This window comes from Myodes glareolus, chromosome 18 (assembly GCF_982192425.1).
Source record: "Myodes glareolus chromosome 18, mMyoGla1.1, whole genome shotgun sequence".
Classification (NCBI taxonomy): Eukaryota; Metazoa; Chordata; class Mammalia; order Rodentia; family Cricetidae; genus Myodes; species Myodes glareolus.
Window position 1 is genome coordinate 33111621 of NC_142043.1, and position 27641 is coordinate 33139261.

A 27641-nucleotide genomic window follows, 5' to 3' on the forward strand; every position below is an offset into this window, starting at 1 on the left:
ACTCCAGAGTCGGATGCACCCCCTCCAGATGAAGGTGAGAGTGAAGATAGCCAATTCCACCCACCCCCTGCAGACTCAGAGAAACAGGAATGGCTCCAGGAAGTAGATCCTGAGGATTTTGAGACACTGTCCCACAAGAGTGAAAGTCGATCAGACACAAAAACAGACCCCTTTGAGAGCGCTTCTGATGCGGAGTCCCTGCCTGGTGACCTCACAAGTGGACTCTGCAGCTCTCCATATGGCCTCTCTGCAGATAGAGAAGCAGGCTGGGGATGCCCCGATGGCCCAGCAGGTAGATTTCCTCAAGGGCAGCATTTGGCTTGTGTTGAAGGGCTCCAGACAGAGGAAGACCTGGATTTGCTCTCAAGCTTAAAGGAAACTTCTCACCAAAGTAGACTGCGCATGCCAGTGGCTGCCTCTGCTGGAAAGCAGAATGAAGAAAGTTTCTGTGACTGTGTGACCAGCTTGGTGGGGAAGTCAGTGCCAGTGGCAGAGTCCTTCTTACAGAGTGTCACCACCACCAGCAGCGGTCCCCGGCTGCAAAAGGCCAGGTCTAGGGGCTATCTGGATGTCCCCGTGGTCTGGCCCTGCTTTCTGGAACACTGTAAACTAGGTCAGAGCTGGCCATACATCCACAGCCGGGCTGAGGCAGCAGAGCGACCTCATATAGGCCCGCAGGACAATGAATTCCCTCTGTGGATCAGGACAAAGAAGGGGCCTGCCCCCAGGCCCAGAGTGGGTACAGACTTACTCTGGGCTCATTCCTGCTTGGATGTTGCCTGCCAACCACGACTGGGCACACTTTGTCTTGTAGACACCAAGTGTCATCATAGTGTTCCAGAAAATCTTGGTGCCGATGGCAGGACACCCCAAAGATACCTCTGCCAGCACATGAAGACTCTGGTTAGGGCTCATTCTATAGCAGCATTTCCTTTGGCTTGCCTTAAGGAGCCTTTGAAGTGGAAATGTGTAACATTTGAGCCCTACCTAAGGGAAGGAACAGAACTAGAACCCGGTCACCCTATAATTCCTAATACCCTTTCCCCTGGGTCCACCCCGTTGTCTTATTCGCTTTCCACTGCTCCAAGCAGAGCTCCTCCTTTGCAGGGTGAGCACAAGCTGAGTGTTTGTAGCTTTAAAAGGACATCTCAAGACACACCCTGTGTAGGTCTCCCACTGGAAAACCAGGTAGAACAGGCTTCTAGGTCATGCCCAGACCCTTCCCACCTTACTTCAGAACTGCTGAAGCTTGGCAGCCAAGAGGAAGTGCCTGAACCAGCTGAATGCAAGCCAGGACACAGCCCAGAAAGCAGACTTGTGGAGCCGGAAGGTGTGCACCCTGGTGATGCTATCGGTAAACAAAGGTGCCTGCAAAACATCCTTGCCAAGACAGGAAACCAGACCAAGACCTACTCATCAAAGTGCGTTCTCAATGAGGAGAGAAAGCCGCCTGATAGGGCCTCCCCCTTCCCACATTGCTGCAGCCACGGTGAGATACCTGTGTGGAACAAAGGGCTCGTGGTTTCCCCAGAAGGGAATGATAGCGCCTACGCCCCAAAGAGCACCCTGCGACTAAGCGTAATTGATGCTTCAGATGCGGCAGAAGAGGCAGCGGTTCTAGACCTCCAATGCAGGGGAAATGCGTTGCAGGGTCTTTTGGATTGCCCAACGGTCAAGAGAACTTACTGCTGCCCTGGGAATGAATGTGCGCAGGGAACCAGGGATGGCAGGGAGCCTTTCACTACTGGCCAGCCGCAGGTGCCCAAAGTACATGGGGCCTCTAAGCACAGCTGCAAACTCATTATGATAGCAGTCAAGCAAGAACACAAACAGATCTCCACAAGGAAGGCCCGCTGCCGTCTAGAATCACAGTCTGGTGATTTCCCGGGGGAAAGACCTCAGTCTCCACAAGGTACAAGCACCATTGCTTATGAGTCTCCCAGGGCCTCAGAAATGCCTATGTATGGCAGTGAGCATGAACTGCAACGATGCCCGGCAACAGGGACGGATGATGGTGCTCCTCAGCTGCTGGCCCAAGGCATAGAGCTTATGAGAGCTCTGGTCCCCAGGGCTGCTTCAGATGACACCCTGAGCTCAGAAGATACTCTGGAGGAGAAGCAGCTTGGGGAAACCTCGCGCCTGGAGTCTGAGTGTGTACACTCCGGCTTGGGCATCCATCCCGAGGCGAGCCAGGAGTCACCCATCCCAGAATGCAGACAAGGAGAGCGTACTACAGAGGTTGTGGAGGATGCAGAAGTCTCCAGTGCATGGGCTGGTGAAATAGAGGTCTCCCATTCAGGAATCCTGGCTTCCGCCCAAGTCGCAACGCAGCAGTTCCAGGGACTTTGCAGCCAGCTTCAGCGGGGTGCACAGTCAGAGCAGCACCCCGCCTTTCTCCAGATGACCCCTTTAAGGACTGACGGGTCCTGGTCTGGGGAGAGCCCCAGAGAGGACATACTCTGCAGCCCGGTCTTGACCTCAGAGGGCCTGAACCCGGCTTGCCCCAGCCCCGAGGAAGGTGTGCCCCAGAGTCCATGGTTTGCAGCCTGCCAGGTGAAGCCGCCTCTGCACCACATGCACCAGAGCAGGTCTCTGGAGACCCACTCTGTTGGTGCACACCAAGAGATTCAAGTGGGGACACTAGGGGACCTCGGTGGCGAAGGATCTTCCCCAGAAAATGGCAACGTCAAGAGACCAAAACCAACGGAGAGCAAGATCAGGGCAAGGCTGGCCTTAGCCCATAAAACGTTTACCAGTTTTTTTGAGGCCAAAGCCACTGAGAAAACAAATGCTGGCTCCATCAAAGGCGAGAAAGAGAAGCGCAGACGAGGCCAGAGCTCCTGGCGCACATTTCTGAGAAGCAAGGATGTGGAAGGCTCCAAACGGCCCTCTTTAGGGAGTGGTGTTCCGGGCCCAGACTTTCCGGAACTCCTCCGCTCTTCCCCACCAGCAACCAGGGGCCACCGTGAAGAGTGGACAGTTAGCACGGACAGCCGCGTGTGTGTGGAGTCCTGGACACCCTTACAATCTCCCGCAACTCCGCCTTCCAGCTGTCTGGCTTCTCCGGAACATCGGAGGAAAAGTGAACCAACCATAAAACGCACTGCTACCCAGGAAAGCAGTAGGTACCTCTCTTCTGGGATCTTCCCAGAGCCGTCCTGGCTGACTTCTCCCACCAGCCCTCGAGCCCAGCACACTGGCATGGGTAGTACACTCCCCTGCAGCTCTGCCTGCCACTTGGCCTATGAAAACCAAGGCATGCCCTGCAGACCCACAAGCCCCAAGCCCATGAGTCCCATGCCTGGAGCTCAGAGGGTGGATCTCTGTCTTGGGGGCCGAACTAGTGCGGCTTCCATGGTCTCTCTTAGAAGCTACAGGGACGCTAACACATGTTCAGAGGACTCGAACCGGCCCAAGGGCAAGGCCAGGGCAAGCCTCTTACTTTCCCTGCAAACACTACACCAGAACATTCAGAAGGAAGACAGAGCAGGCGTGTGCCAGTGTCACCATGGCCTGGGCACGGCAACCTTCCTCAGGGACCTTCCTGGGAGTGAGGTAAGTGAGCTGTTGGTGGCAAGAACTCTTTCTTTACCTCTTAAGGCAAGTGGAGGGATGTTCTCTTGGATTAGTGTTCTCATGGTTTTAAAATATATTTATTTATTTGGTGCATATGTATCTCTGTGTGGGTGTCTATGTGCCTGTGTGTATGTCTCTGTGTGTGTCTATATGTCTGTCTATGTGTAGGTGTCTCTGTGTGTGTGTATGTTTATGTGTGGGTCTGTATATGTCTCTGTTTGTGTACGTCTGTGTGTGTGTTTGTGTCTGTGTGTGTGTCTGTGTGGAGCAGGGCATGCTTCATATCAAAAGACCACTAACTCTCTCCTTCCACAATGTTCAGGACTTGAATTCAGGTGGTCAGTTGTGGCTGCAAATGCCTCAAGACACCGAGCCATCTTCTCTGCCCTTTAGACTTATTGTATTGACACAGGGTCTCATGTAGCTCAGGCTGGCCATGGTCTTGCTGTGTTGCCAACAACAGTTTTAAGCTCCCGACTCTCCCGTCCTCACTTTCCAAGTGTTAAACTTACAGGCATGAACCACCATGCCCTGTTTTATAGGGTGCTGAGCATTGAACCCAAGACTTCATGCATGCTAGACAAGCACTCTACCAACTAAGCTACATCCTTAACACCCCTTGTATTAGATTTAAAGTAAAACTGAAAAATATTCAAGTACTAAAAGACAGTGTTGGGAAACTTCACTAATCTCAAATACAAAATGTAATACAACATTTTAAAGCTTCAGGGGAAAAACACACAGAGAAGAACCCGATCTGGGAGGTGGTTTAAACCCCTCATTTGCAGCTTGCATGTACAACAACAGAGCAATACCCAATGACACAAATAAGGCTCAAAACTCAACAGTGAGAATACAATACGTATGTCAAGTTTCAGTTGCTTTGTAGTTCTAGAATATGGCCATGCGCATAAGTGAGACAGCTTGGGGATGGCACCCAAGTTTAAGTTCAAAACTGGGGCAGTGATATGTCGCAGAGGTTAAGAGCACTTGCTGCTCTTGCGTGAGACCGGGGGTGTTCAGTTCCCAGCGCCCTCAGGAGGTTCACAACCCCCATAACTCCAGCTCTGGGGGATCCGAAGCTCTCTGCTGCCCTCCAAGGGTACCTGCATGGATGTGTGTAAACACACATAAGTACAAATAAAATGAATCGTAAGCACAGAACTCGCTGGTGTTCTGGCCGACTCACACCTCCTGAAGGTCATTCATTCAGTGTCTTTGGTGCACCTTTGTGCTGGGACTGCCTGAGGCCAGATACAGAATTTTCCATTTAAGACACAGTACCAGGACTCAAAATCTTTCAGGTTTTGTATCTTTTTGGATGTTTGGTTTCATATGAGAGGTGATCAGTGTATATCTCCACAGTTTCTGTTGCATACCATGGACAGAGCCATGTCATGACTATCATAAGCAAGACACAAACTCCTTGCCCTTGGGCTAACCTCCTTTATACTCATATCCTCGTAACCTGGATGAACTATTTTCAAGCACTAGTCTATGGTTAAATTTCAAAAATGTTACTTTTTTGAGATTGACTTCTTGTACTCAACCCTTCTCATGTATTCCCACATATATGTGCACACATGAGTATACATTCATATATACATAGATGCACGTACCCCACACACTTCTGAAAAGAAGAAAAGAGTTGCCAAACTGTTGGGTGGTGGGTTTTTGAGGATAGCAACAGGCCTTGAGAGACCTGGGATCTGATCATCCTGCAGACGGGAGGTTTGCTGTGACCGTGCAGATAGGTGAGAGGAACTGAGGAGAAGCTTGAAGGTCCCTTGTGAGGAGGGGGAGTGTTCCCTGCCTGTGTGACCTAGCAGAGGGGCTGTGTCATTTCATAGTATCACCATCAATCAATGAGAAGTGCTGTGCTCCCTGCCCTTGTCAGTGTGTAAAACTGCCATTGTAATTGACATGCCATCATAGTCAACATGCATTGTAATCAACATGCCATCATAGTCAACATGCACTGTAATCAACATGCCATCATAGTCAACATGTCATCACAATCAACATGCATTGTAATCAACATGCCATCACAGTCAACATGCATTGTAATCAACATGTCATCACAGTCAACATGCATTGTAATCAACATGTCATCATAGTCAATATGCATTGTAATCAACATGTCATCATAGTCAACATGCATTGTAATCAACATGCCATCATAGTCAACATGCCATCTCAGTCAACATGCATTGTACTCAACATGCAGTAATATTTCATTTTGCTCTTAATGTACTTGTCACTAGGACTAGGCTGCTGGACTTTCTTCTCCTCTCTTGTTTACCATGCATCTACCTTTCTTTTTGTTGCTCTTTTGTTTGTTTATTTATTTTGTTTTTGGAGAGAGGCCTTCTCTATGTAGTTCTAGTTGTTCTGGAATTCCCTCTATAGACCAGGCTGGCCTCGAACTCACAGAGATCCACCTGCCTCTGCTTTTCAAGTGCTGGGATTAAAGGTGTGCACCCTACCTTCTTTAGTAAAATATCTATGCATGTGTTTTGTCCATTTTCTAGCTGCATTGTTGTTGTTCATATAGTTGAGTTTCTAAAATGCTAATATTTATTCAAGTCTTATATGTGATTTTCAACTGTTTCTCTCTGTCTGCAGTTGGTCAAGTTGTCTTCTTAGCTGGATCTCATACATGCAGACTTTTTCAAGGAAGGAGGGGAGTGATGTAATTCTATGTCAATTAAACACGTATTTTTTTTTTTAAAAAAAAGCAAGCCTGGGTGGGAGCAGATAAAACTTTTCATTTTGAGGCAATCCAACTTTAGGTTTTGGGGCAATCATGTAAAATAGGTCATGTTCTTAGTGTGATATCTAAGGATGTTTAACCATCCATGAGACCTCCAAAGGTTTGTTTCCTATACTTCCTTCCATTCTTGCATTGAAGTTTATCATTAATTTTTTTTTTGTAATTTTATTAAATTATAAAAAGTTTCCATTTACGCCCCTCCTCCCAACACCCTCCCACTCCCCCCTCCCTCTCCTCCTCCCTCTTTGTCCCCTAGGGAAGTCAGGGTCTCCTGCCCTGTGGGAAGTCCAAGTTCCTCCCCCCTCACTCCAGGTCCAGGAAGGTGAGCATCCAAACAGACTGGATCCCAAAAATCCAGTATATGCAGAGGAAACCAGTCCCAGTGTCATTGTCAATGGCTTCTCGGAAAGACTGCAGGCCAGCCACATTCAGAAAATCCGGCCACATTCAGAGAATCTGGTTGGATCACATGCTCGTTCAGTCACGGTCCATCTGGCCTTGGTAAACTCTCATTAGATCCGACCCCTTGTATCAGTGGGTGATAGTATCCCTCGCAGTCCTTCGTCATTTTCTTCCTCCTTTTGCTCCTCGTTTGGATCTTGGGGGGCTCAGTTCGGTGCTCCAACGCGGGCCTCCATCTGTATCGTCATCCAACGCCAGATGAGGGATCTATGGTGATAAGCAAAATATTCATCAGTATGGTCACGGGCCAAGGCCGGTTCAGGCACCCCCTCCTCTGTCCAGAGAACAATCTGGGGATCTCTCCTTGGACCTGGGATCCCATATATAATCAAGTTTCCTGTAAACTCTAATATGACTCCCTTAGTTGAAATATATTCTTCCCTGATCCCACATTCATCCTTCCTCCCTTCCCCCCATCCCGGTCAACCGAGCTTTCTCCATTCCTCCCCTACTCCCTTCTCTCTAACCCTCTCCCCTTCCATCAACCCTCCCACCCCCCCCCCATGCACCCAAGGTTACCTGGGACTCTTGACTATTTCCTACCTCCTGGCGGATAGGTAAATAATCTTCATCAGGTTCGTCTTCTTATTTAGCTTCTCTAGGATCACGAATAATAGGCTCAAAGACCTTTAATTATGGTTAGAATCCACTTATGAGTGAATACATACCGTGTTCCTCTTTTTGGGTCTGGCTTACCTCACTCAGTAAAGCGTTTTCTATGTCCATCCATTTGCATGCAAAATTCAAGATGTCATTATTTTTTACCGCTGAGTAAAACTCTAATGTGTATATGTTCCACACCTTTTTTAACCATTCTTCTATTGAGGGGCACCTAGGCTGTTTCCAGGTTCTGGCTATTACAAATAGTGCTGCTATGAACATAGTTGAACAAACGCTTTTGTAGTATGTTTGGGCATCTCTAGGGTATATTCCCAAGAGAGGAATTGCTGGGTCCTGAGGGAGGTTGACTCCCAGTTTCCTGAGAAACCTCCACACTGATTTCCAAAGTGGCTGCACAAGTTTGCATTCCCACCAACAATGGATGAGTGTTCCCCTCATTCCACATCCCCTCCAGCATAGGTTATCATTGGTGTTTTTAACTTTAGCTATTCTGACAGGTGTAAGATGGTATCTCAAAGTGGTTTTGATTTGCATTTCCCTGATCGCTAAGGAGGTTGAGCATGACCTTAAGTGTCTTCTGGCCATTCGAAGTTCATCTGTTGTGAATTCTCTGTTCAGATCAGTACCCCATTTTTTAATTGGGTTAATTAGAGTTTTAGTGTCTAGTTTCTTGAGTTCTTTGTATATTCTGGAGATCAGACCTTTGTCTGATGAGGGGTTGGTGAAGATCTTCTCCCAGTCAGAAGGCAGCCTTTTTGTCTTACTGACAGTGTCCTTTGCTTTACAGAAGCTTCTCAGTTTCAGCAGGTCCCATTTATTCATTGTTTCTCTTATTGTCTGTGCTGCTGGGGTCCTACTTAGGAAGTGGCCTCCTGTGCCTATATCTTGTAGACTACTTCCCACTTTCTCTTCTATCAGGTTCAAAGTGGACAGATTGATGTTGATGTCTTTAATCCATTTGGACTTGAGTTTTGTGCATGGTGATAGATATGGATCTATTTTCATTCTTCTACAGGTTGACATCCAGTTATGCCAGCACCATTTGTTAAAGACGCTTTCCTTCTTCCATTGTATACCTTTAGCTCCCTTGTCAAAAATTAGGTGTTCGTAGGTTTGAGGGTTAGTATCTGGGTCTTCTATTCGATTCCATAGGTCGACTTCTCTGTTCTTATGCCAATACCAAGCTGTTTTCAATACTGTAGCTCTGTAATAGAGTTTGAAGTCAGGGATAGTAATGCCTCCAGAAGTTCCTTTATTGTATAAGATTGTTTTGGCTATCCTGGGTTTTTTGTTTTTCCATATAAACTTAATTATTGTTCTCTCAAGGTCTGTGAAGAAGTTTGATGGGATTTTGATGGGGATTGCATTGAATCTGTAGATTGCTTTTGGTAGAATTGCCATTTTTACTATGTTGATTCTCCCAATCCAAGAGCAGGGGAGGTCTTTCCATTTTCTGGTATCCTCCTCAATTTCTCTTTTCAAAGGCTTAAAGTTCTTGTCAAATAGGTCTTTCACATCCTTGGTTAGAGTAACCCCAAGATATTTTATGGTGTTTGTGGCTATCGTGAAAGGTGATGTTTCTCTGATTTCCCTCTCCGTTTCTTTATCCTTTGTGTATAGGAGTGCCACTGATTTTTTGGAGTTGATCTTGTATCCTGCCACGTTACTAAAGGTGTTTATCAGCTGTAGGAGTTCTTTGGTAGAGTTTTTGGGGTCGCTTATGTACACTATCATATCGTCTGCAAATAACGAAAGTTTCACTTCATCCTTTCCAATTCGAATCCCCTTGATCCCCTTATGTTGTCTTATTGCTATTGCTAGAACTTCAAGCACTATATTGAAGAGGTATGGAGAGAGTGGACAGCCTTGTCGTGTTCCTGATTTTAGTGGAAAGGCTTTGAGTTTCTCTCCATTCAATTTGATGTTAGCTGTCGGCTTGCTGTATATTGCTTTTATTATATTTAGGTATGATCCTTGTATCCCCAGTCTCTCCAACACCTTTATCATAAAAGGGTGTTGAATTTTGTCAAACGCTTTTTCAGCATCCAATGAAATGATCATATGATTTTTTTCTTTCCGTTTATTTATATGATGGATTACATTGATAGATTTGCGTATGTTGAACCATCCCTGCATCTCTGGGATGAAGCCTACTTGATCATAATGGATGATTTTTCTAATGTGTTCTTGGATTCGGTTTGCCAGTATTTTATTGAGAATTTTCGCATCGATGTTCATGAGTGAGATTGGCCTGTAATTCTCTTTCTTGGTTGTGTCTTTGTGTGGTTTTGGTATTAGGGTGACTGTAGCTTCATAAAAGGAGTTTGGCAGTGACTTTTCTTTTTCTATATTGTGGAATACATTAAGGAGTATAGGTATTAGCTCTTCCTGGAAGTTCTGGTAGAATTCTGCATTGAAACCATCTGGTCCTGGGCTTTTTTTGGTAGGGAGATTTTTGATAACAGCTTCTAGTTCTTCACGACTAACAGGTCTATTTAGATTGTTCACCTGGTCTTGGTTCAACTTTGGTATATGGTACTTATCTAAAAAAATGTCCATTTCTTTTACATTTTCCAACTTTGTGGCATATAAACTTTCGTAGTAAGATCTAATGATTCTCTGAATTTCCTCTGTGTCTGTGGTTATGTCCCCCTTTTCATTTCTGATCCTATTAATTTGCAAGTTCTCTCTCTGCCGTTTGATTAGTTTGGATAGGGGTTTGTCAATCTTGTTAATTTTCTCCAAGAACCAGCTTTTTGCTTCATTGATTCTTTGAATTGTTTTCTGTGTTTCTATTTTGTTGATTTCAGCCCTCAGTTTGATTATTTCCAGTCTTCTACTCCTCCTGGGTAAATCAGCTTCTTTTTTTTCTAGAGCTTTCAAGTGTGTTGTTAAGTCTCCAATGTGTGCTTTCTCTGTTTTCTTTAGGTGGGCACTTAGTGCTATGAACTTTCCTCTTAGCACTGCTTTCATTGTGTCCCATAGGTTTGAATACGTTGTGTCTTTGTTTTCATTATATTCAAGGAAGACTTTAATTTCTTTCTTTATTTCTTCCTTGACCCAGGGGTGATTTAGTAGTTGACTGTTCAACTTCCATGAGTTTGTTGGCTTCATGGGGGTACCATTGTTGTTGAATTCTAATTTTAATCCATGGTGATCTGACAAGACACAGGTGGTCACTAATATTTTTTTGTATCTGTGGAAGTTTGCTTTGTTACCAAGTATGTGGTCAATTTTCGAGAAGGTTCCATGAGCTGCAGAGAAGAAGGTATACTCTTTCCTATTTGGGTGGAGTGTTCTATAGATGTCTGTTAAGTCCATTTGATTCAGTACCTCCAGTAAATCTCTTATTTCTCTGTTTGGTTTCTGTCTGATTGACCTGTCCATTGGTGAGAGAGGAGTGTTGAAGTCTCCTACTATTAGTGTGTGTGGTTTGATGACTGCCTTGAGTTCTAGAAGAGTTTCTTTTACATATGTGGGTGCCTTTATATTAGGGGCATAGATATTCAAGATTGAGACTTCTTCCTGATGAATTGTTCCTGTTATGAGTATGAAATGTCCATCTCCATCTCTTCTGATTGATTTTAGTTTGAAGTCGATTTTGTTAGATATTAGAATGGCCACACCCGCTTGTTTCTTAGGTCCATTTGCTTGGAAAACCTTTTCCCAACCCTTTACTCTGAGTAGGTGTCTGTCTTTGTGGTTGAGGTGTGTTTCTTGTAGACAGCAGAATGTTGGATCCTGTTTTCGTATCCAATCTCTAAGTCTGTGCCTCTTTATAGGTGAGTTGAGACCATTGATATTAAGTGATATTAATGACCAGTGATCGATGACTCCGGTCATTTTTTTGGGTAGTAGCGTGTATGTGTTTTCCTTCTTTGAGTTGTGCTTGTGGAGGGTCGCTAAATGTCTGAGTTAATGTAGGCAGTGTTGGGAATGTTGGATTCCTTGGGTTGTGATTTTCCTTCTAGTATTCTCTGTAAGGCTGGATTAGTAGCTACGTATTGTTTAAATTTGTTTTTATCCTGGAATATTTTGTTTTCTCCGTTGATAGTGAACAATAGCTTGGCTGGGTAAAGTAGTCTGGGTTTGCATCCATTGTCTCTTAGTTTCTGCAGTACCTCTATCCAGGACCTTCTGGCTTTCATGGTTTCCATAGAGAAGTCTGGTGTAAGTCTGATAGGTTTACCTTTATAAGTTACTTGACCTTTTTCCTTTGCAGCTTTCAATATCCTTTCTTTAGTTTGAATGCTTTGTGTTTTGATTACTATATGACGAGGGGATGTTTTTTTCTGATCCAGTCTATTCGGTGTTCTGTATGCTTCTTGAACCTTCATAGGAATATCGTTCTTTAGGATGGGAAAGTTTTCTTCTATAATTTTGTTGAGTATATTTTCTGGACCTTTGAAATGCAATTCTTCTCCTTCTTCTACTCCTATTATTCTTAGATTTGGTTTTTTTATTGTGTCCCACAGTTCCTGAATGTTTTGTGATGAGAATTTGTTGGATTTGCTGTTTTCTTTGGACAGAGTGTTTAATTTCTCTATGGTGTCCTCAGAGTCTGAGATTCTTTCTTCTATCTCTTGTATTCTATTGGTTAAGCTTGTTTCTGAAGTCTCTGTTCGTTTACCCAGATTTTCCATAGCCAGCCGGCCCTCGGTTTGTGATTTCTTCATTGACTCCATTTCAGTTTTCAAATCTTGAACTGTTTCTATTACCTGTTTGATTGTTTTTTCTTGGTTTCCCAGAATTTCATTTACGGATTTACTCATTTCTTCAAACTTTTTGGTATATTTCTCTTCCATTTCTTTACTCATTTCCTCAATTTTTTTGTTATACTTATCTTCCATTTCTTTACGGCAGATTTTCACCTCCTGTTTAAGTTCCTCTATTATTTTCATAAAGAAGCGCTTAGAGTCAATTTCTTCTATTTCTTCTGGCGTAGGGTGTTCAATTCTTCTAGTTTCGAGCTCCCTGGATTCTGGCGGTGTCATGTTGCCTTTCAGGTTGTTGGAGGAATTCTTGCATTGGCGCCTGCCCATCTTTTCCACTCTGGATGAAACTCCTCAGCACTTTCTGGATAGAACTCCTCAGCACTCTCTGGGTAGGACTTCACAGCACTCTCTGGATAGAGCTCCTCAGCCCTCTCTGGGAAGAACTGCTCAGCAGGGCAACAGGGCTAGCTGGTCTTCCCAGGACTCAGGAGACAAAGGGCCCGCAGCAGTGGGGGGAGGGGAGGGGTCCCTTGGAACACCAAAGACCCTGCTGCAGATGCTGGGGGGGCGCTGTGCTCTCTTCCTGGGCAGTGGTGAGCACCCACTCACCTCTCTGGGAAGAACTGCTCAGCAGGGCAACAGGGCTAGCTGGTCTTCCCAGGACTCAGGAGACAAAGGGCCCACAGCAGTGGGGGGAGGGGAGGGGTCCCTTGGAACACCGAAGACCCTGCCGCAGAAGCTGAGGCGGGGAGGGCTGTGCTCCCTTCCCAGACAGGCAGGCAGGCTGCCCAGGCTAGCACCCACTCACCTCTCTGGGAAGAACTGCTCAGCAGGGCAACAGGGCTAGCTGGTCTTCCTTATCATTAATTTTTATTTCTGTATTTTATTGTCCTGGATTGCATAGTGCAGCCTTCATGCAAGTGCATAATGTACATTGAGGATGCTGCACTATCCTTGTCCTGCTCTCCCCCTTTCCCTTGTATCCCTCCCATTAGTCCCCATTGTCCCCTAAACAGCTTCATGTGTACCTTCATGTCATCTGCTCATATGGGATTTTATAAACCTATATAAAATCTAGACCCCACAGGAAAGAAAATACGTAACTTTTGTCTGTACTGATTTAATTCCATTGTGCATGCAGACCAAATTTTCTTTATCCAGTCTTCAGTTGAAGGACACAGTTTGGTCCCTAATTTAACTTTTGTGAAGAGTGCTTCAATAAACATTGATGTAGAGGTATCTCTGCAATAAGTTTACTTGGAATCTTTTGGGTCTGGTAGGATAAATGTAAACGGAGACTGTTTGTTCATTTCCTGGCTGCCCAGACCAGAATAATACACAAAACTTTATTAATTACAACACTGTTTAACCCATAGCTTAGGCATATTTTTTAACTAACTCTTACATCTTCAATTAACACATAATTCTTATCTGTGTTATCCACGTGGCTTGGTACCTTTCATCAGTGAGGCATTCTTATCTTGCCTCCTCTACATCTGGGTGGTGATTACAGACTGAGCCTTCCTTCTTCCCAGATTTCTCCTATTCTGGTCACCCCACCTATACTTTCTGCCTGACTACTGACCAATCAGTGTTTTATTAAACCAGTACAAGTGACAAGTCTTTACAGGGTACAAGACCATTGCCCCACGGTAGATAGAGCTATTTTGAGTTTCTGAGTGAACCTCCATACTAATTTCTGTATTTTGAGAAAATTTTGTTAAGGTGTGAGATCTAGGAAGAAGTTCATTTCTCTGCCTGTAGGTTGTCAGTTGCTCCAGCACTGAAATGCTTGCAACATTAGCAACAGGTCTTGAATAGTGCGTATGGGGCGTCACTCATAGGACTTTATTCTGTTGCATTGATCTGTGTTCATCATGTCCCCAGTTCCACCGTGTCCTAATGACTGTCATTGAATAATGTTGAAAAACCTAATAAATCAATTGATCACACTTTTTCTTTCTCAAAATAATTTTATTCTAGTTTCTTTGTATTTCCGTATAAAGTTTAGAAGCTCTTCACTTCACTTACAAATGGCTTTGCTCAGGCTGTGATAGGAGTGGAATTAAGCAGTGTGTGAACTGGGACATAACTGCAGTCTTTACCATGCTGATTTTCTAATTAATAAAATGGTGTCTCCATCTATTCAGATCTTCTTTGCTATTTCAGTGTTTTATAGTTTTCAATTTTGGTAAAGTTTAGTTTGATTTATTCACACACATTTCATAATTTTGAAGTGGTTATAAATGGCGTTATATCTTAAATTTGGGGCTATGCATATTAATTGTTGATATATAGAAATGTAACAACCTGTGCATTCAATTTGTATCCCATGTCATCTCAAAAAAAAAAGGAGACAGATTCCTTTTTTATTTATTTCTTTTTCTTGCTTTACTTCAGTGGATAGAAGGGTCAATACTGTGTTAAGTACAATGGTGGGAGCAATAAGGTTTGCCCCTAGTCACAAAAGAGACCAGTTTTTCAATAACAGCCATGCTTGCTGTAGGATTTTGTAGATAATGTTCATCATAGTTAAGGACCACCCCTCTTTTCCTAGTTCATTCAGAATTTTATTTTCAAACCTGCGTATGTGTTATATTTTGTTAGTTTTCCTCTATCGATATGTTCTTGAGATTTCTCCTTGACCTATTAAAATGTATACCATCCTGAGTTTGAGTACTGAGTACATTCCATCTAGTTGTGACATACAATTTTTTTTCTTACAAAAACAAAGTATTTAATTGGGGATGACTTATAATTCAGAGATTTAGTCCAGTATTGTCATGGCAGGTGTCATGGTGGCATGTGGGCAGACATGGTGCTGGAGAAGGAGCTGAGAAGTCTACAATTTGATCAAGTAGCAGAAGTAACTGAGTGTCACACTGAGCATAGTTTGAGCATAGGAGACCTTAAAGGCCACTCCTATAGTGACACACCTTCTCCAATAAAGTCATAACTACTCCAGCAAAGCCATAGCTCCTAATAATGCCACTCCTTTAAGGATTAATTGCTTTCTTTTTTTTAAAAAAATGTTCTTATTGAGATACATATTTTTCTTCACTCCCTTCCCTTCTTCTTCCCTCCCCTTCAGCCCTCCCCCATGGTCCACATGTTCCCAATTTACTCAGGAGATCTTGTCTTTTTCTACTTTCCATGTAGATTAGATCTATGTATGTCTCTCTTAGGGTCCTCTTTGTTGTCTTGGTTCTCAGGGATTGTGAAGTATAGGCTGGTTTTTCTTTGCTTTATGTCTAAAAATCACTTATGAGTAAGTACATTATTATATTTGTCTTTCTGGATCTGGATTACCCCACTCAATATGATATTTTCTAGATCTATCCATTTGCCTGTAAATTTCAAGATGTCATTTTTTTTCTTGCTGCTGTGTAGTACATCATTGTGTAAATGTACCACATTTTCCTTATTCTTTGATCAAGGGGCATTTAGGTTGTTTCCAGATTCTGGCTATGACAAACAATGCTGCTATGAACATAGTTTAGTACATGTCCTTGTGGCACAATTGAGCATCCTTTATATATATACCCAAAAGTGGTATTACTGGGTCTTGAGGAAGGTTGTTTCCTACTTTTCTGAGAAATAATCATGCTGATTTCCAAAGGGGCTGTAACAGCTTACACTCCCACCAGCAATGCAGGAGTGTTCCCTTTTCCCCACAACCTCTCCAGCATAAGTTGTCATCAGTGTTTTTAATCTTGGCCATTCTTACAGGTGTAAGATGGAATCTCAGAGTTGTTTTGATTTGCATTTCTGTGATGACTAAGGATGTTGAGCATTTCCTGAAGTGTCTTTCAGTTATTTTAGATTCCTCTGTTGAGAGTTCTCTGTTTAGATCTATACCACATTTTTTTTTATTGGATTGCTTGTTCTTTTGACCACCAATTTCTTGAGTTCTTTGTATATTTTGGAGATCAGCACTCTGTTCAATGTGGGGTTGGTGAAGTTTTTTTTCCCATTCTGTAGGCTGCGGTTTTGTCTTGTTGACTGTATCCTTTGCTTTACAGAAGCTTTTCAGTTTCAGGAGGTCCCATTGATTAATTGTTTCTCTCAGTGTCTGTGCTACTGGGATTATATTTAGGAAGTGGTTCCCTGTGCCATTGCATTCAAGTGTATTTGCCACTTTTTCTTTTGTGAGGTTCAGTGTGGTTGGCTTTATGTTGAGGTCTTTAATCCATATGTACTTGAGTTTTGTGCATGGCAATAGATATGGTCTATTATTATTCTTCCACATGCTAATATTCAGTTATGCCAGCACCATTTGTTGAATATGCTTTCTTTTTTTCCATTTTATATTTTTTGCTTCTTTGTTAAAAATCAGGTGTTCATAGGTGTGTGGATTGATATCTGGGTCTTCTATTTGGTTCCATTGGTCCTCCTGTCTGCTTTTAATGCCAATACCAGGCTGTTTTCAATACTGTAGCTCTGTAGTAGAGTTTGAAATCAAGGATTGTGATGTCTCCAGAAGTTCCTTTATTGTACAGGATTGTTTTGGCTATCCTGGATTTTTTGATTTCCCATATGAAGTTGAGTATTGTTCTTTCAAGGTCTGTGAAGAATTATCCTGAAATTTTGCTGGACATTGAATTGAGTTTGTAGATTACTTTTGGTAAGATTTCCATTTTTACTATGTTAATTCTACCTACCCAAGAGCATGGGAGATCTTTCCATTTTCTTGTGTGCTCTTCAATTTCTTTCTTCATAGATTTAACATTCTTGACATATAGGTCTTCTACTTGTTTGGGTAGGGTAACTCTGAGATATTTTATGTTATTTGTAGCTATTGTGAAGGGTGATGTTTCTCTATTTTTTATCTCAGCCCATTTATCATCAGTGTAAAGGAGGGCTACTGATTTTTTGTGTTAATCTTGTATGCTGCTACATTACTGAAGGTGTTTATGAGTTGTAGAAGTTCCTTGGTAGAATTTTTGGGGTCCCTTATGTAAACTATTATATCATCAACAAATAATGAGAGTCTGACTTCTTCTCTACCTATTTGTATCCCCTTGATCTCCTTTTGTTGTCTTATTGCCCTCACTAGAACCTCAAGAACTATATTGAATAGATATGGAGAGAGTGGACAACTATGTCTTGTCCCTGATTTCAGTGGGATCACTTTGAGTTTCTCTCCATTTAGTTTGATATTGGCTGTTGGTTTGCTGTATATTGTCTTTATTATGTTTAGGTGTGTTCCATGTGTCCCTACTCTCTCTAAAACCTTTATCATGAAGGATTGTTGTGGTTTGTCAAAGGCTTTTTCATCATCTAATAAGATGATCATGTTTTTTTTTCAGTTTGTTTATATGATGGATTACAATGATAGATTTTTGTATGTTGAACCATCCTTGCTTTCCTTGGATGGAGCTGACTTGATCATGGTAAATGACTTTTTTGATGTGTTCTTGGATTCGGTTTGCCAGTATTATATTGAGTATTTTTGTACTAATGTTCATGAGGGAGATTGTTCTGTCAGTGTCTTTCTTAGTAATGTCTTTGTGTGGTTTGGGTATCAGGGTAATTGTAGCTTCATAAAAAAAGTTTGGCAATGTTCCTTCTGTTTCTATTGTGTGGAACAATTTGAGGAGTATTGGTTTTAGTTCTTTAAAAATCTTGTAAAATTCTGCACAGAAACCATCTGGCTCTGGGCTTTTTTTTTTTGGTTTGGAGACTTTTGGTAACTGTTTCTATTTCTTTAACAATTATAGGTCTGTTTAATTTGCTTATCTGGTCTTGATTTAATTTTGGTAAGTGACATTTATCGTGAAAATTGTCCATTTCCTTTGAGTTTTCCAATTTTGTGGAGTACAGGTTTTCAAAATATGACCTGATGATTCTCTGTATTTCCTCCATGTCTGTTGTTATGTCCCCCTTTTCATTTCTGATTTTGTTAATTTGGATATTCTCTCTGCGTTTTGGTTAGTTTGGATAAAGGTTTGTCTATTTTATTGATTTTCTTGAAGAACCAACTCTTTGTCTCATTGATTCTTTGTATTGTTTTCTTTGTTTCTATTTTGTTTATTGCAGCTTTCTATTTATTTATTTTCTGCCATCTAGTCCTCCTGGGTGAGTTGGCTTCTTTTTGTTCTAGAGTTTTTAAATGTTCTGTTAACTCACTAGTTTGATATTTTTCCAGTTTTTTGTTTGACTTTTCCTCCATTTCTTTGGGGGGAATTTTTCATTCCCTCTTCAAAGGCCTCAAACATTCTCCTAAAGTTATTTTTAGGTCCTTTTTTCCTGCTTCATCCATATATGGGCGTTCAAGTTTCGCTATTGCAGAACCATTAGTTTTTGATGGCAGTATGTTGGTGTGTGTGGTGTTGAGTGTGTTCATCTGATTAGTGTAGCTGGGGCTGTGTCTCTGGTGATCAATCTTTCAGGTGCCAGTGGACACAAGGCTCAGATTGTTGCTCCTTGTGGTACATTCAGGGCGATGGTTTAGTCACCTTGGAGGGCAGTCTGTGTTCCTGGAGGTTGCTCAGCACTCCCAGGTGTTGTCTTGCAATCCTGGAGGTCATTAGGGTTTGCTCCTACGGAGTTGCTTGCTTGGTGCTGCTGCTCCCTCTGAAGTTACTGCCTTGGGCCTGCTCCAGCAGAGGTCCCTGACTCATGCCTGGTCCTGCAGAGGTCTTTGGCTCAGGCCGCTCCCTTGGTGGTTACCCCCTTTTATCTTCTTCTGTGGAGATTGCTGCCTTGGGCCTGCTCTGGCAGAGGTCACTGGCTCAGGCCTGCTCCCTCAGAGGTCCCTCACTAGCACCTGGTCCTGCAGAGGTTTCTGGCTTGGGCCTGCTCCTTCAGCAGTTTCTACCTTTCACCTGCTCCCATGGAGGTTGCTGCCTCGGTGACATATAATTCTTAGTACACTGTTAAATTACATTAGGTAGTATTTAAAGAATTTTACATGTTTACCTACAATGGTTGTAATGAGAATGGCCTCCATAGGCCCATATATTTGAATGGTTTGTCACCAAGGAATGGACTTGTTTGAGAAGGATTAAGGGTTGTGGCAGCTTTGTTGGAGGAGATACACACACACCACATGTGTATATATTACCATATATGCATACACCACACACAAATTAAAATAATTATTCATGACTTATGTCTTATGTCTCTTCATTTTATTATGTGTGTGTTTGTGTGTGTGTGTGTGTGTGTGTGTGTGTGTGTGTGCGCGCACGCGTATATCACTTCTCTGATCTCTTCTGAAGGTCTATGGGTCACTTGAATATTTTTCAGAGTTTAATTTAATGTATATGTAGTATATTTGGTTTTTAAATGACAGCTCCAGGCATTATGTTATATACATACATCTTTTCAGTCTCCTGGTCTTTTAGTAGAGGCATTTCAACAAATGACATAAAGTGTAGAAATTTTATTTCATTTAAATCCCTTCAGTCATCCTTGTTTATATTCTAATTGTCTGAAATAATTCCTTCATATACAGTGAGAGGTCCATCAATATAATAATTTTTGCTTCACAATCAAACATAATTAAATGTCTCTGCAGAAGAACTGTCTGCTGCATTTGCCCAGTTTTTTATAAATATCAACAGAAAAGTAACATGGTCAAATCAGGAACTTAAAACATCCAGCTGAAACCAGCTGAGGACACTCCTTAAGGCAAACAGTTGCAGCTCCCAGGCAGGGCAGTGCATCCCCTCATTCCCTTTGGTGAGGCTTCCAAGTAAAGAAATAAATAGCAAAGATAGAGATGACATCATCAAATCAAGTGCTCCCAACATCATGCAGAAACTGGAGTTGAGACAGTTAATTGGAAGGTTTTAAAAAGTTTTAAATTATGTATATATGTGTGTGGGTGTGTGGGTATGAGCCCATAAAAGATTGCTGGACCCCCTAGAGATGAAAGTAAAGGCAGTTGTGAGAACCACCCAATGTGGGTGCTGACAACCAAATTTGACCTCTGCAAGAGCAGCAAGTGTTCTTAAGAATCTCTCCAGGGCCATAGTTGAAGATTTTTCTTTAATCTCTCTGTAATTTAAGATACATTTTTACTAATTCAGTGAGAATTTGATACAGTGCATTTTCATCATATCCCCCCTCCTTCCTCTAACTCCTCCCAGATCCTCCCCCAACCTCCCCACCCCTCCCAACTTCGAGTCTTCTTCTTTTCTTTAACTAATCCAAAGAATCCTATATACTATATAATCCATATACTCCTGGGTGTGGGTCCATCCACTAGAGTGTTATCAACCTGTCAGGGCCATATGTTAAGGAATACTAACTCTCTCCCTTGTAAGTCATCCACTGTTAACAGGTCCTCAGCCAGGAGCGGTGCTCAGATGCCTCTTTTTGCTCTGTACTAGGGTGTTGACCTGCTTGATCCTGTGGAGGAACTGTGCAGGCAACCACAGTTGCTATGAGTTCATGGGAACAATGGTCCTGTCTTGTACAGAAGACATGGGTTGTCTCTAGTTTTCCCCAACCTCTACACCCTCTTCTGTGATGGTCCATGACCCATGGGGTGTGACATAGATGTTCTGTTTGTAACTGAACTCTCCGCTGACATTCTCTGCACTCTGACGAGCTGTATTTCTGCATTAACTGCCATCCATGACACAGAGAAATATGTGATAAGGTCTGGGGGCCACACTAATCTACAGTAGAGAGATATGCATTTAGAGAACAGTTTGATTCTATGTCCATTTAGCAAGATAAAAATAGTAAACAGCCAGAGAACTCCCCAGTCATAGGTTCTGGCCAGATGTGCAGTACCAAGCATGTTTCCTCCAGTGCTGTGGATCTCAAATCTAATCAGAAACTATATGTGTTTAGTTTTGACCCATGGGTATATTTTGCCTGCTGGTCATATAGTTCACAGAGAAGACCATTGTTGTTTCTTCTCCCCAGCAACCTGTGTAGCACCTTCTAGTCAGTAGGGAAGACCTTCTGGTCACGACCAACTTAACTTTTCCATGTACACTGTGACCACCACATGTGATATCTTGAGCAATAGAATCTCAACATCAAGTGGACAACAACAAGCTATGTTGATTGTAGTCTATTTTGTTTGGAGGTCTCTGGACACCTCTAACAACTTGTGGGGAGGCAGCCTTCATCTGATACTTGGTTTTGTATTTGGTAATCTATGACTTCTGGAAAAGGCATAAACCCCTGTGTAGGGTAGCTCCAATTATAGTTGGAGTTTTTGATTGAACTATTTTTTAATGCATTCATTTTTATGAACATGGGAATCAAAGAGTTTCTTCTCCCGGTGATCATGGACTGATTTCAAAGGACAGACAGTGGAAACGTGAACCCAAAGTCCAACTAGTCTTCTGCTGTGTATGGGTTTTATCTTGAGATGGCTGTCATGCCTCAGTGGTGAGAACTGTGCCTACAATGTGTTCTACCGGAGCAAGAGCTCTGGGACACACAGATGACTCAGTCGAGAAAGTGCTCTCGTCACAAGCTTGAGGATTGGAACTCAGTCCCCAGAACTCCCATCGAAAAGCTAGGCATGATGGTGTATACAAGAATCTCAACATTGTGGAAGTGCACTTGTGGGCCAAACAGCCCAGATTAATCAGTAAGCCCCACGTTCCAGCAATAGGCCCTGTATCAGAAAATGAGGTGATCGCTTCTAAGGAATGACCCCTGAAGTTGACCTCTGGCCTCCACAGTCCTGTGCACACGTGAATCAGCACACACACACACACACACACACACACACACACACACACACACACACACACACATTTCTAATGAGCATGCTAAGTCCATTGGGTACTTTAACATTGATCAAATAAGAAGCCTTTCTTGTTTGAAATGCATTATAACGGGAACAATTTATTTTTATGTCTCATCTTAATATTTTTCAAAATGACGGTGAATGAAGCATCACATTGTAATCTTTACTTTGAAAATAAGTCAAAACAACATATTATATCTAAGAGACTCTGGGGGAAGAAACCAAATCCCCAGTTGCTTTACCCTTGCTCTGATCTCTGATGGCATCTCCTCTGCACTCTAGAGCTACATCGCCCTGGAAAAGCCTCCAGACAAGAAGGCCAGTTCTTCCTGTGATCAGAGAACTTCTTACACAGAGCCTACTCAGCGGCTGGTATCGGCCACTGAAGTAGTGACATGGGCCCCACCCTCCATCTCCACAGAGCAAGTCCCCAGAGAGGGCCCTCCACAGCTCAGGAGGGCCCCTCGGCACTCCCATTTCAGCTTGGATGACATGTGGATAGAAAAGACTCAGAGGAGGAAGCTGGAGAAGCAGATGCAGCTTAGAAAACAGATGGGCACAGGGATCATGCATGTGGACCAAGCTCAGGTAAGCTGGCCACAGGCCAGGCATCTTCTGACGTGGCCCGGGTGCCTGCCATTTCCTGACTCTATCCTGAACTGACACTGTCACCCTTGACCCTCTGAGTACAGGAGCTGACCAGTGTGAACCTATGTGTTAGTTAGCTTCTCATTACTGTCATAAATGCCTGAAATAAATCAATAGATCAAAATAAAAGAGTTGGGGCTGGAGAGATATCTCAATCAGTAAAGCACTTGAGGACCCGAGTTCAACTCCCCAAACTCGCATTTTGAAAGATAAAACAGGCTTGGTGGCATGTTTGTGATCCAGCTGCATGGACGCAGAAACAGGTAGATCCCTGGAGCTCACTGACCACCACACATAGCCACACTGGCCAGTGAGAGACCCAGTCACAGAAAGCAAGATGGGCAATGTTTGGGCAATGACACTCTGTTGTCCTCTGGCTTCCTAAACACATGTACATACATGTGTATCTGCACACACACACACATCACATCACATGCACTCACACTAACATGTATGTATGCACACTCATCTAAATACAAATACGCACACTGATAAAAGAAAAAAAAGGTTTATTTCCTCAGAGGTCTCAGTCTCTATTGCTTTGGGTTTGTGATGGCTCAGTATATTACAGTGGGTGTGCATGACAGAGGAAACCCTGTGGACCCATGGCAACTAAGAAGAGATGAAGATCTTTTCACATTCTGTAGGCTGCTGTTTTGTCTTGTTGAGCGTGTCCTTCACTTTACAGAAGCTTTTCAGTTTCAGGAGGTCCCATTTATTAATTGTTTCTCTCAGTGTCTCTGCTACTGGGGTTAAATTTGATAGTGGTCTCCTGTGCCAATGCATTCAAGTGTACTTCCCACTTTCTCTTCTATAAGGTTCAGTGTCGCTGAATTTATGTTGAGGTCTTTGATCCATGTGGACTTGAGTTTTGTGCATGGTGCTCAACTATGTTCATAGCAGCATTGTTTGTAATAGCCAGAACCTGGAAACAATCTAAATGCCCCCAGACTAAAGAATGGATAAGGAAAATGTGGTTCATTTACATAATGGAGTACTACACAGCAGAGAAAAATAACGGCAGCTTGAAATTTGCAGGCAAATAGATGGATCTAGAAAACATCATATTGAGTGAGGTAACCCAGACCCAGAGAGACAATTATCACATGTACTCACTCATAAGTGGTTTTTAAACATAAAGCAAAGAAAACTAGTCTACAAATCACAATCCCAGAGAAGCTTGACAACAATGAGGACTCTAAGAGAGACATACATAGATCTTATATGCATGGGAAGTAGTAAAAGACAAGATCTCCTGAGTAAATTGGGAGCATAGGGTCTATGGGGGAGGGTTGGAGGGGAGGGGAGAGGCAGGAAAGAGAGCAGAGAAAAATGTATAACTCAATAAAATAAAAAAAAGAAAAAAGAAAAATAATACAGATTCTGAAAAAATAATAAAAAAGGAAGAGGTAGAAAAGAAGATTGGAGCCCCATATTCCATTTTTGCAGACACTCATTGCATAAAATCTTCTGGCTTCTCACTCTTGAAGGTTTCCATTCTTTCCACGCCAGGGACCACCAAGCCTTTTAACAAACAGTATTTGAGGGACACCTGGACCAAGCTGGAGCAGTATAAAAAGATACCGCACCACAGGAACTGCCCCAGGGTGTCTAAAACACTGCTCCCCTGTCCTCTTCTGTGATCTGTTCCCGTCCAGTGGTCAGCATTTGATCCCATGCATACTTACATGCAACTGACAGCCTATTAAAAATGACGGCACATGGGCCAGCAAGATGGCTCAGTGGGTAGCAGGACTTCCCACTCAACCTAATGATGTCTTGAGTTCACTTCTAGACCCTCTACTGTAGAAGGAAGAACTGCTTCCTGCAAGTCCTCTGATTTCCCCACACAAGATAAATAAATAAAATGCAACAAAAAAAAATAAAAAAGAAACTTCACAGTCTTTACAAGCATACCTTCTCCATTTCCAATTTGTTGCTTTTCTTTCCCTTGATAAAATAGTACAGTTGTTGCCATGTATCTGTGAAGTACACACCTGAGTCTGGGTTAGTCTGCTCACAGTGTTTGTGCAAGCATATCTCTGTCTAAACCCAAGGCTTATCTTTTGCTTTTTGAAAGCATTATTTTTGAATTGACATGCAAAGTAATTGGTGCCATAGTACTATTCTCAAGCATACTTGGTTTTGATTGACCCCCTTCTCCACTTTCCCGAACCCCCCTCCCCACTGTTTGTGCCCTTGACTCAGAATTCCCCTTGCATCTTCATATCATGCTTGCTCCACCATCTTCCATACCCCTTCCCTTAACATCGATTTCCCCCTCCCATGGCCCCTTTCTAGTTTCCTGGCCTCTGCCCACACTCACTTCCACATAAATAAACACACTCATAAATTAACAGCTATGATTCACTATAAGAGAAAACCGACAGTATTTTCCATCTGAGTCTGAGTTACCACGCTATGTTTTCTGGATCCAGCCATCCTAAAAACATAGTATCTTTTTCCAAGATATTTTTATTACCATAAAAGCAAATTCCATACTTATTGAGCAATCAGTGCCCACTGTTCTTCCCTGGGCTCTGGGAAGCATGAATCTGCTTTATGTTCTCATGGATCTGTCCATCCTGGCTATTTCATGGAATTGTATATGTGAAGGAATTAATAATTCCTTCATTAATGCAATGATTTCAAGGTCCTTCCAAGTCTTAGCACCTGTCAGGACTCCATTCCTTCCTATGGATGAATGGTTCACCATGTGTAGACATCTGTTCATTCATTCATTCGGCAACAGACATTTGGACTGGTCCCGATTTTTGGCTATTGTTAAGGTTATCTACAGAGACAGTAGACAAGTTTTTGATTTAATACACATTTTCCATTCTTTGGGGTATACACTTAGCAGTAGAGTTCCTGGGTTAGATAGTAATTCTGTGATTAACTTGTGGGAAAGCTGCCTGATTGACACTTTGGCCACCCTGCTATCTTCCATGGGCACTGGGGGCTGCACAGCCTCGGGTTCTCCCCACTGAAATTTGTTTTCTTTCTGTTTGGTTGTTGGAAGCTGGCAGGTGCTGGTGAGAATGTGGAGGAAATGGAAGGCTTCCACACCGTCAGTAACAAATATTTTGGGATAGCCACCATGAAGCACTGAATGGAAGTGCCTCCAAAAGCTAAAAATAGAACTATCAACTGAATCAAACCTCCCACTTCTTAGTATTTACCTACAGACTCAAAATCAGCACGTTGAGACATTTGCATTACATTACATTCATTACAGCAATACTCATAGTAGAAAAGATATAGACATTGAATGTCCATCACCACGTGAACAGATAAAGAAAATGTCCATTCACACGATGGAATATTGCTCCTCTGAAAAGGAAGCGATTTGTGTCATTTGCATCAAGGGTTGCAATGTAGGAGATGTGAAGTCAGCCAGACACTGAAGACAAATGTCACATGTTCTCACACATACATGTACTCCAAAGCAGCTGAAATCATACAGGCCAAGAGTAGAATGATGGTGGCCAGTGAGGCAGGGGCAGGGGCTGGGGCTGGGGCAGGGGCAGGGGCAGGGGCAGGGGCTAGGACTGGGGCAGGGGCAGGAACTGGGGCAGGGGCAGGAACTGGGGCAGGGGCAGGGGCAGGGGCAGGGGCAGAGGCTGGGGGGATTGGAGAGGGAATAACCCGAGGGACAAATCCTGTTACACAGGATGAATGAATTTGATTTTTATATCTCCTGCTCGGCACAATGAATAATTGAGTGTCATACATTTTTACATGTATTTATTTAGTGTCTACAGGCATGTGCCAAGGTGTGTGTGTGGAGGGCCAATGACAACTTACAGGAATCCGTTCTCTTTGACTTGGCAACAGGTGCCTTCACCTTCACCATCTTGCCAGCCTCCAGTGCCATACATTCTAGTGGTGCTAAGAAAATAAGCCCCAGTATTCTTCCCATAAAAATGTTAAATGTTTGATGTGATAGATGGGTTAATTAGCTCAATTTAATCATCTTACCTTCTGTTGAAAATCATAACATCAGCCTGGGCATGGTGTCTCATGCCTGCACTCCGGGATTCAGGAGGCTGAGCAGGAGGTTCAGACATTTCAGGCCAGCTGGGGCTGATGGTGAGACCCTGGGGGACTGGGGAAGTAGTTTGGTGGTGGACTGCCCACCTAGTATATGCAAGGGTTCCATCGTCAGCACTGGAAAAAAAAAAACCAATTTCACTTTATATCACACAAATATGTGCAGGGATAACTTTCAGATATATACTTTAAAATATTTCAAAATATTTGTATTATTCTTTTAAAATTATGTTGGTATGTGGTTGTGTGTGTGTGAGTGAGTGCGTGTGTGTGTGTGTGTGTGTTCAGGTTCATAGAATTGGAGTTACAGGCGTTTGAGAACTACATGATATGGGTGCGGGGAACTGAAATAGGATCCTCTATAGAACACTATGTGTTCTTAACTGCTGGGCCATCTCTCCAGCATCACTTTAGAGTTTGGTTTAGAAGAAAACATGAACCAAAATGTGTGTGAGAAAAGAAAGCAAACACATGGTTCTCAGATTCCTAGGGTGATGTGTGTGTGTTTTTACTTTAAGGCTTCCATTTCATTATGTGACTGAAAGAATAAATAAAAGTTAGGGCAGAGATGAAAAATTAATAAAAACTCAGTAAGAATTACATGGGAAAAATTATGTTGGAAATTAAATCTTCAGTGTTGATGGCAGTTTGTTTTAGAAGGATGCTGACAAATGAGCCCAGAGAAGACAAACAGCATCTTAACCACAAAACTACTGCATGTGTGGAGATACTGTAGCTCACAGGAGAGTGGGTGCTTGGTGTTCACAAAACCCAACATGGCCCTCCCAAAGAATAACCAGAAACTCATTGGGTCCTTGCTCTCTCCCCCTCAAAACAACAGCTCGGCACTCACCTATTCAGTGTTTGGCCTCATAACCCACAGCTGGAAACAGAGTAACTCAGATGGAGATCAGAGCCAGCAGAAAGATGTCAGGGACTTGGGATGCACATGGTTCTTGACTGAGATGAAGTCATCAGGATATAGTCCCTTCATACCTCTCAAATGGCAACTAAACACCCCCCCAGGTCTATTGTGCTCTTACTCCACACATCAACAGGGAATGCTGGC

General features: G+C 42.9%; 1 protein-coding gene across 3 annotated transcripts in view; it reads left to right on the forward strand.

Annotated features, from left to right (window-relative positions):
- Arhgef4 (Rho guanine nucleotide exchange factor 4) overlaps positions 1-27641 on the forward strand; it is a 164160-nt gene that overhangs the window by 52103 nt on the left and 84416 nt on the right. For all 3 annotated transcript variants that reach the window (XM_087898060.1, XM_087898061.1, XM_087898059.1), the window contains exons 2-3: positions 1-3555; positions 22154-22454. In XM_087898060.1, the coding sequence (XP_087754186.1) occupies positions 1-3555; positions 22154-22454 (3856 nt within the window). The remainder of the gene's footprint in view (positions 3556-22153; positions 22455-27641) is intronic.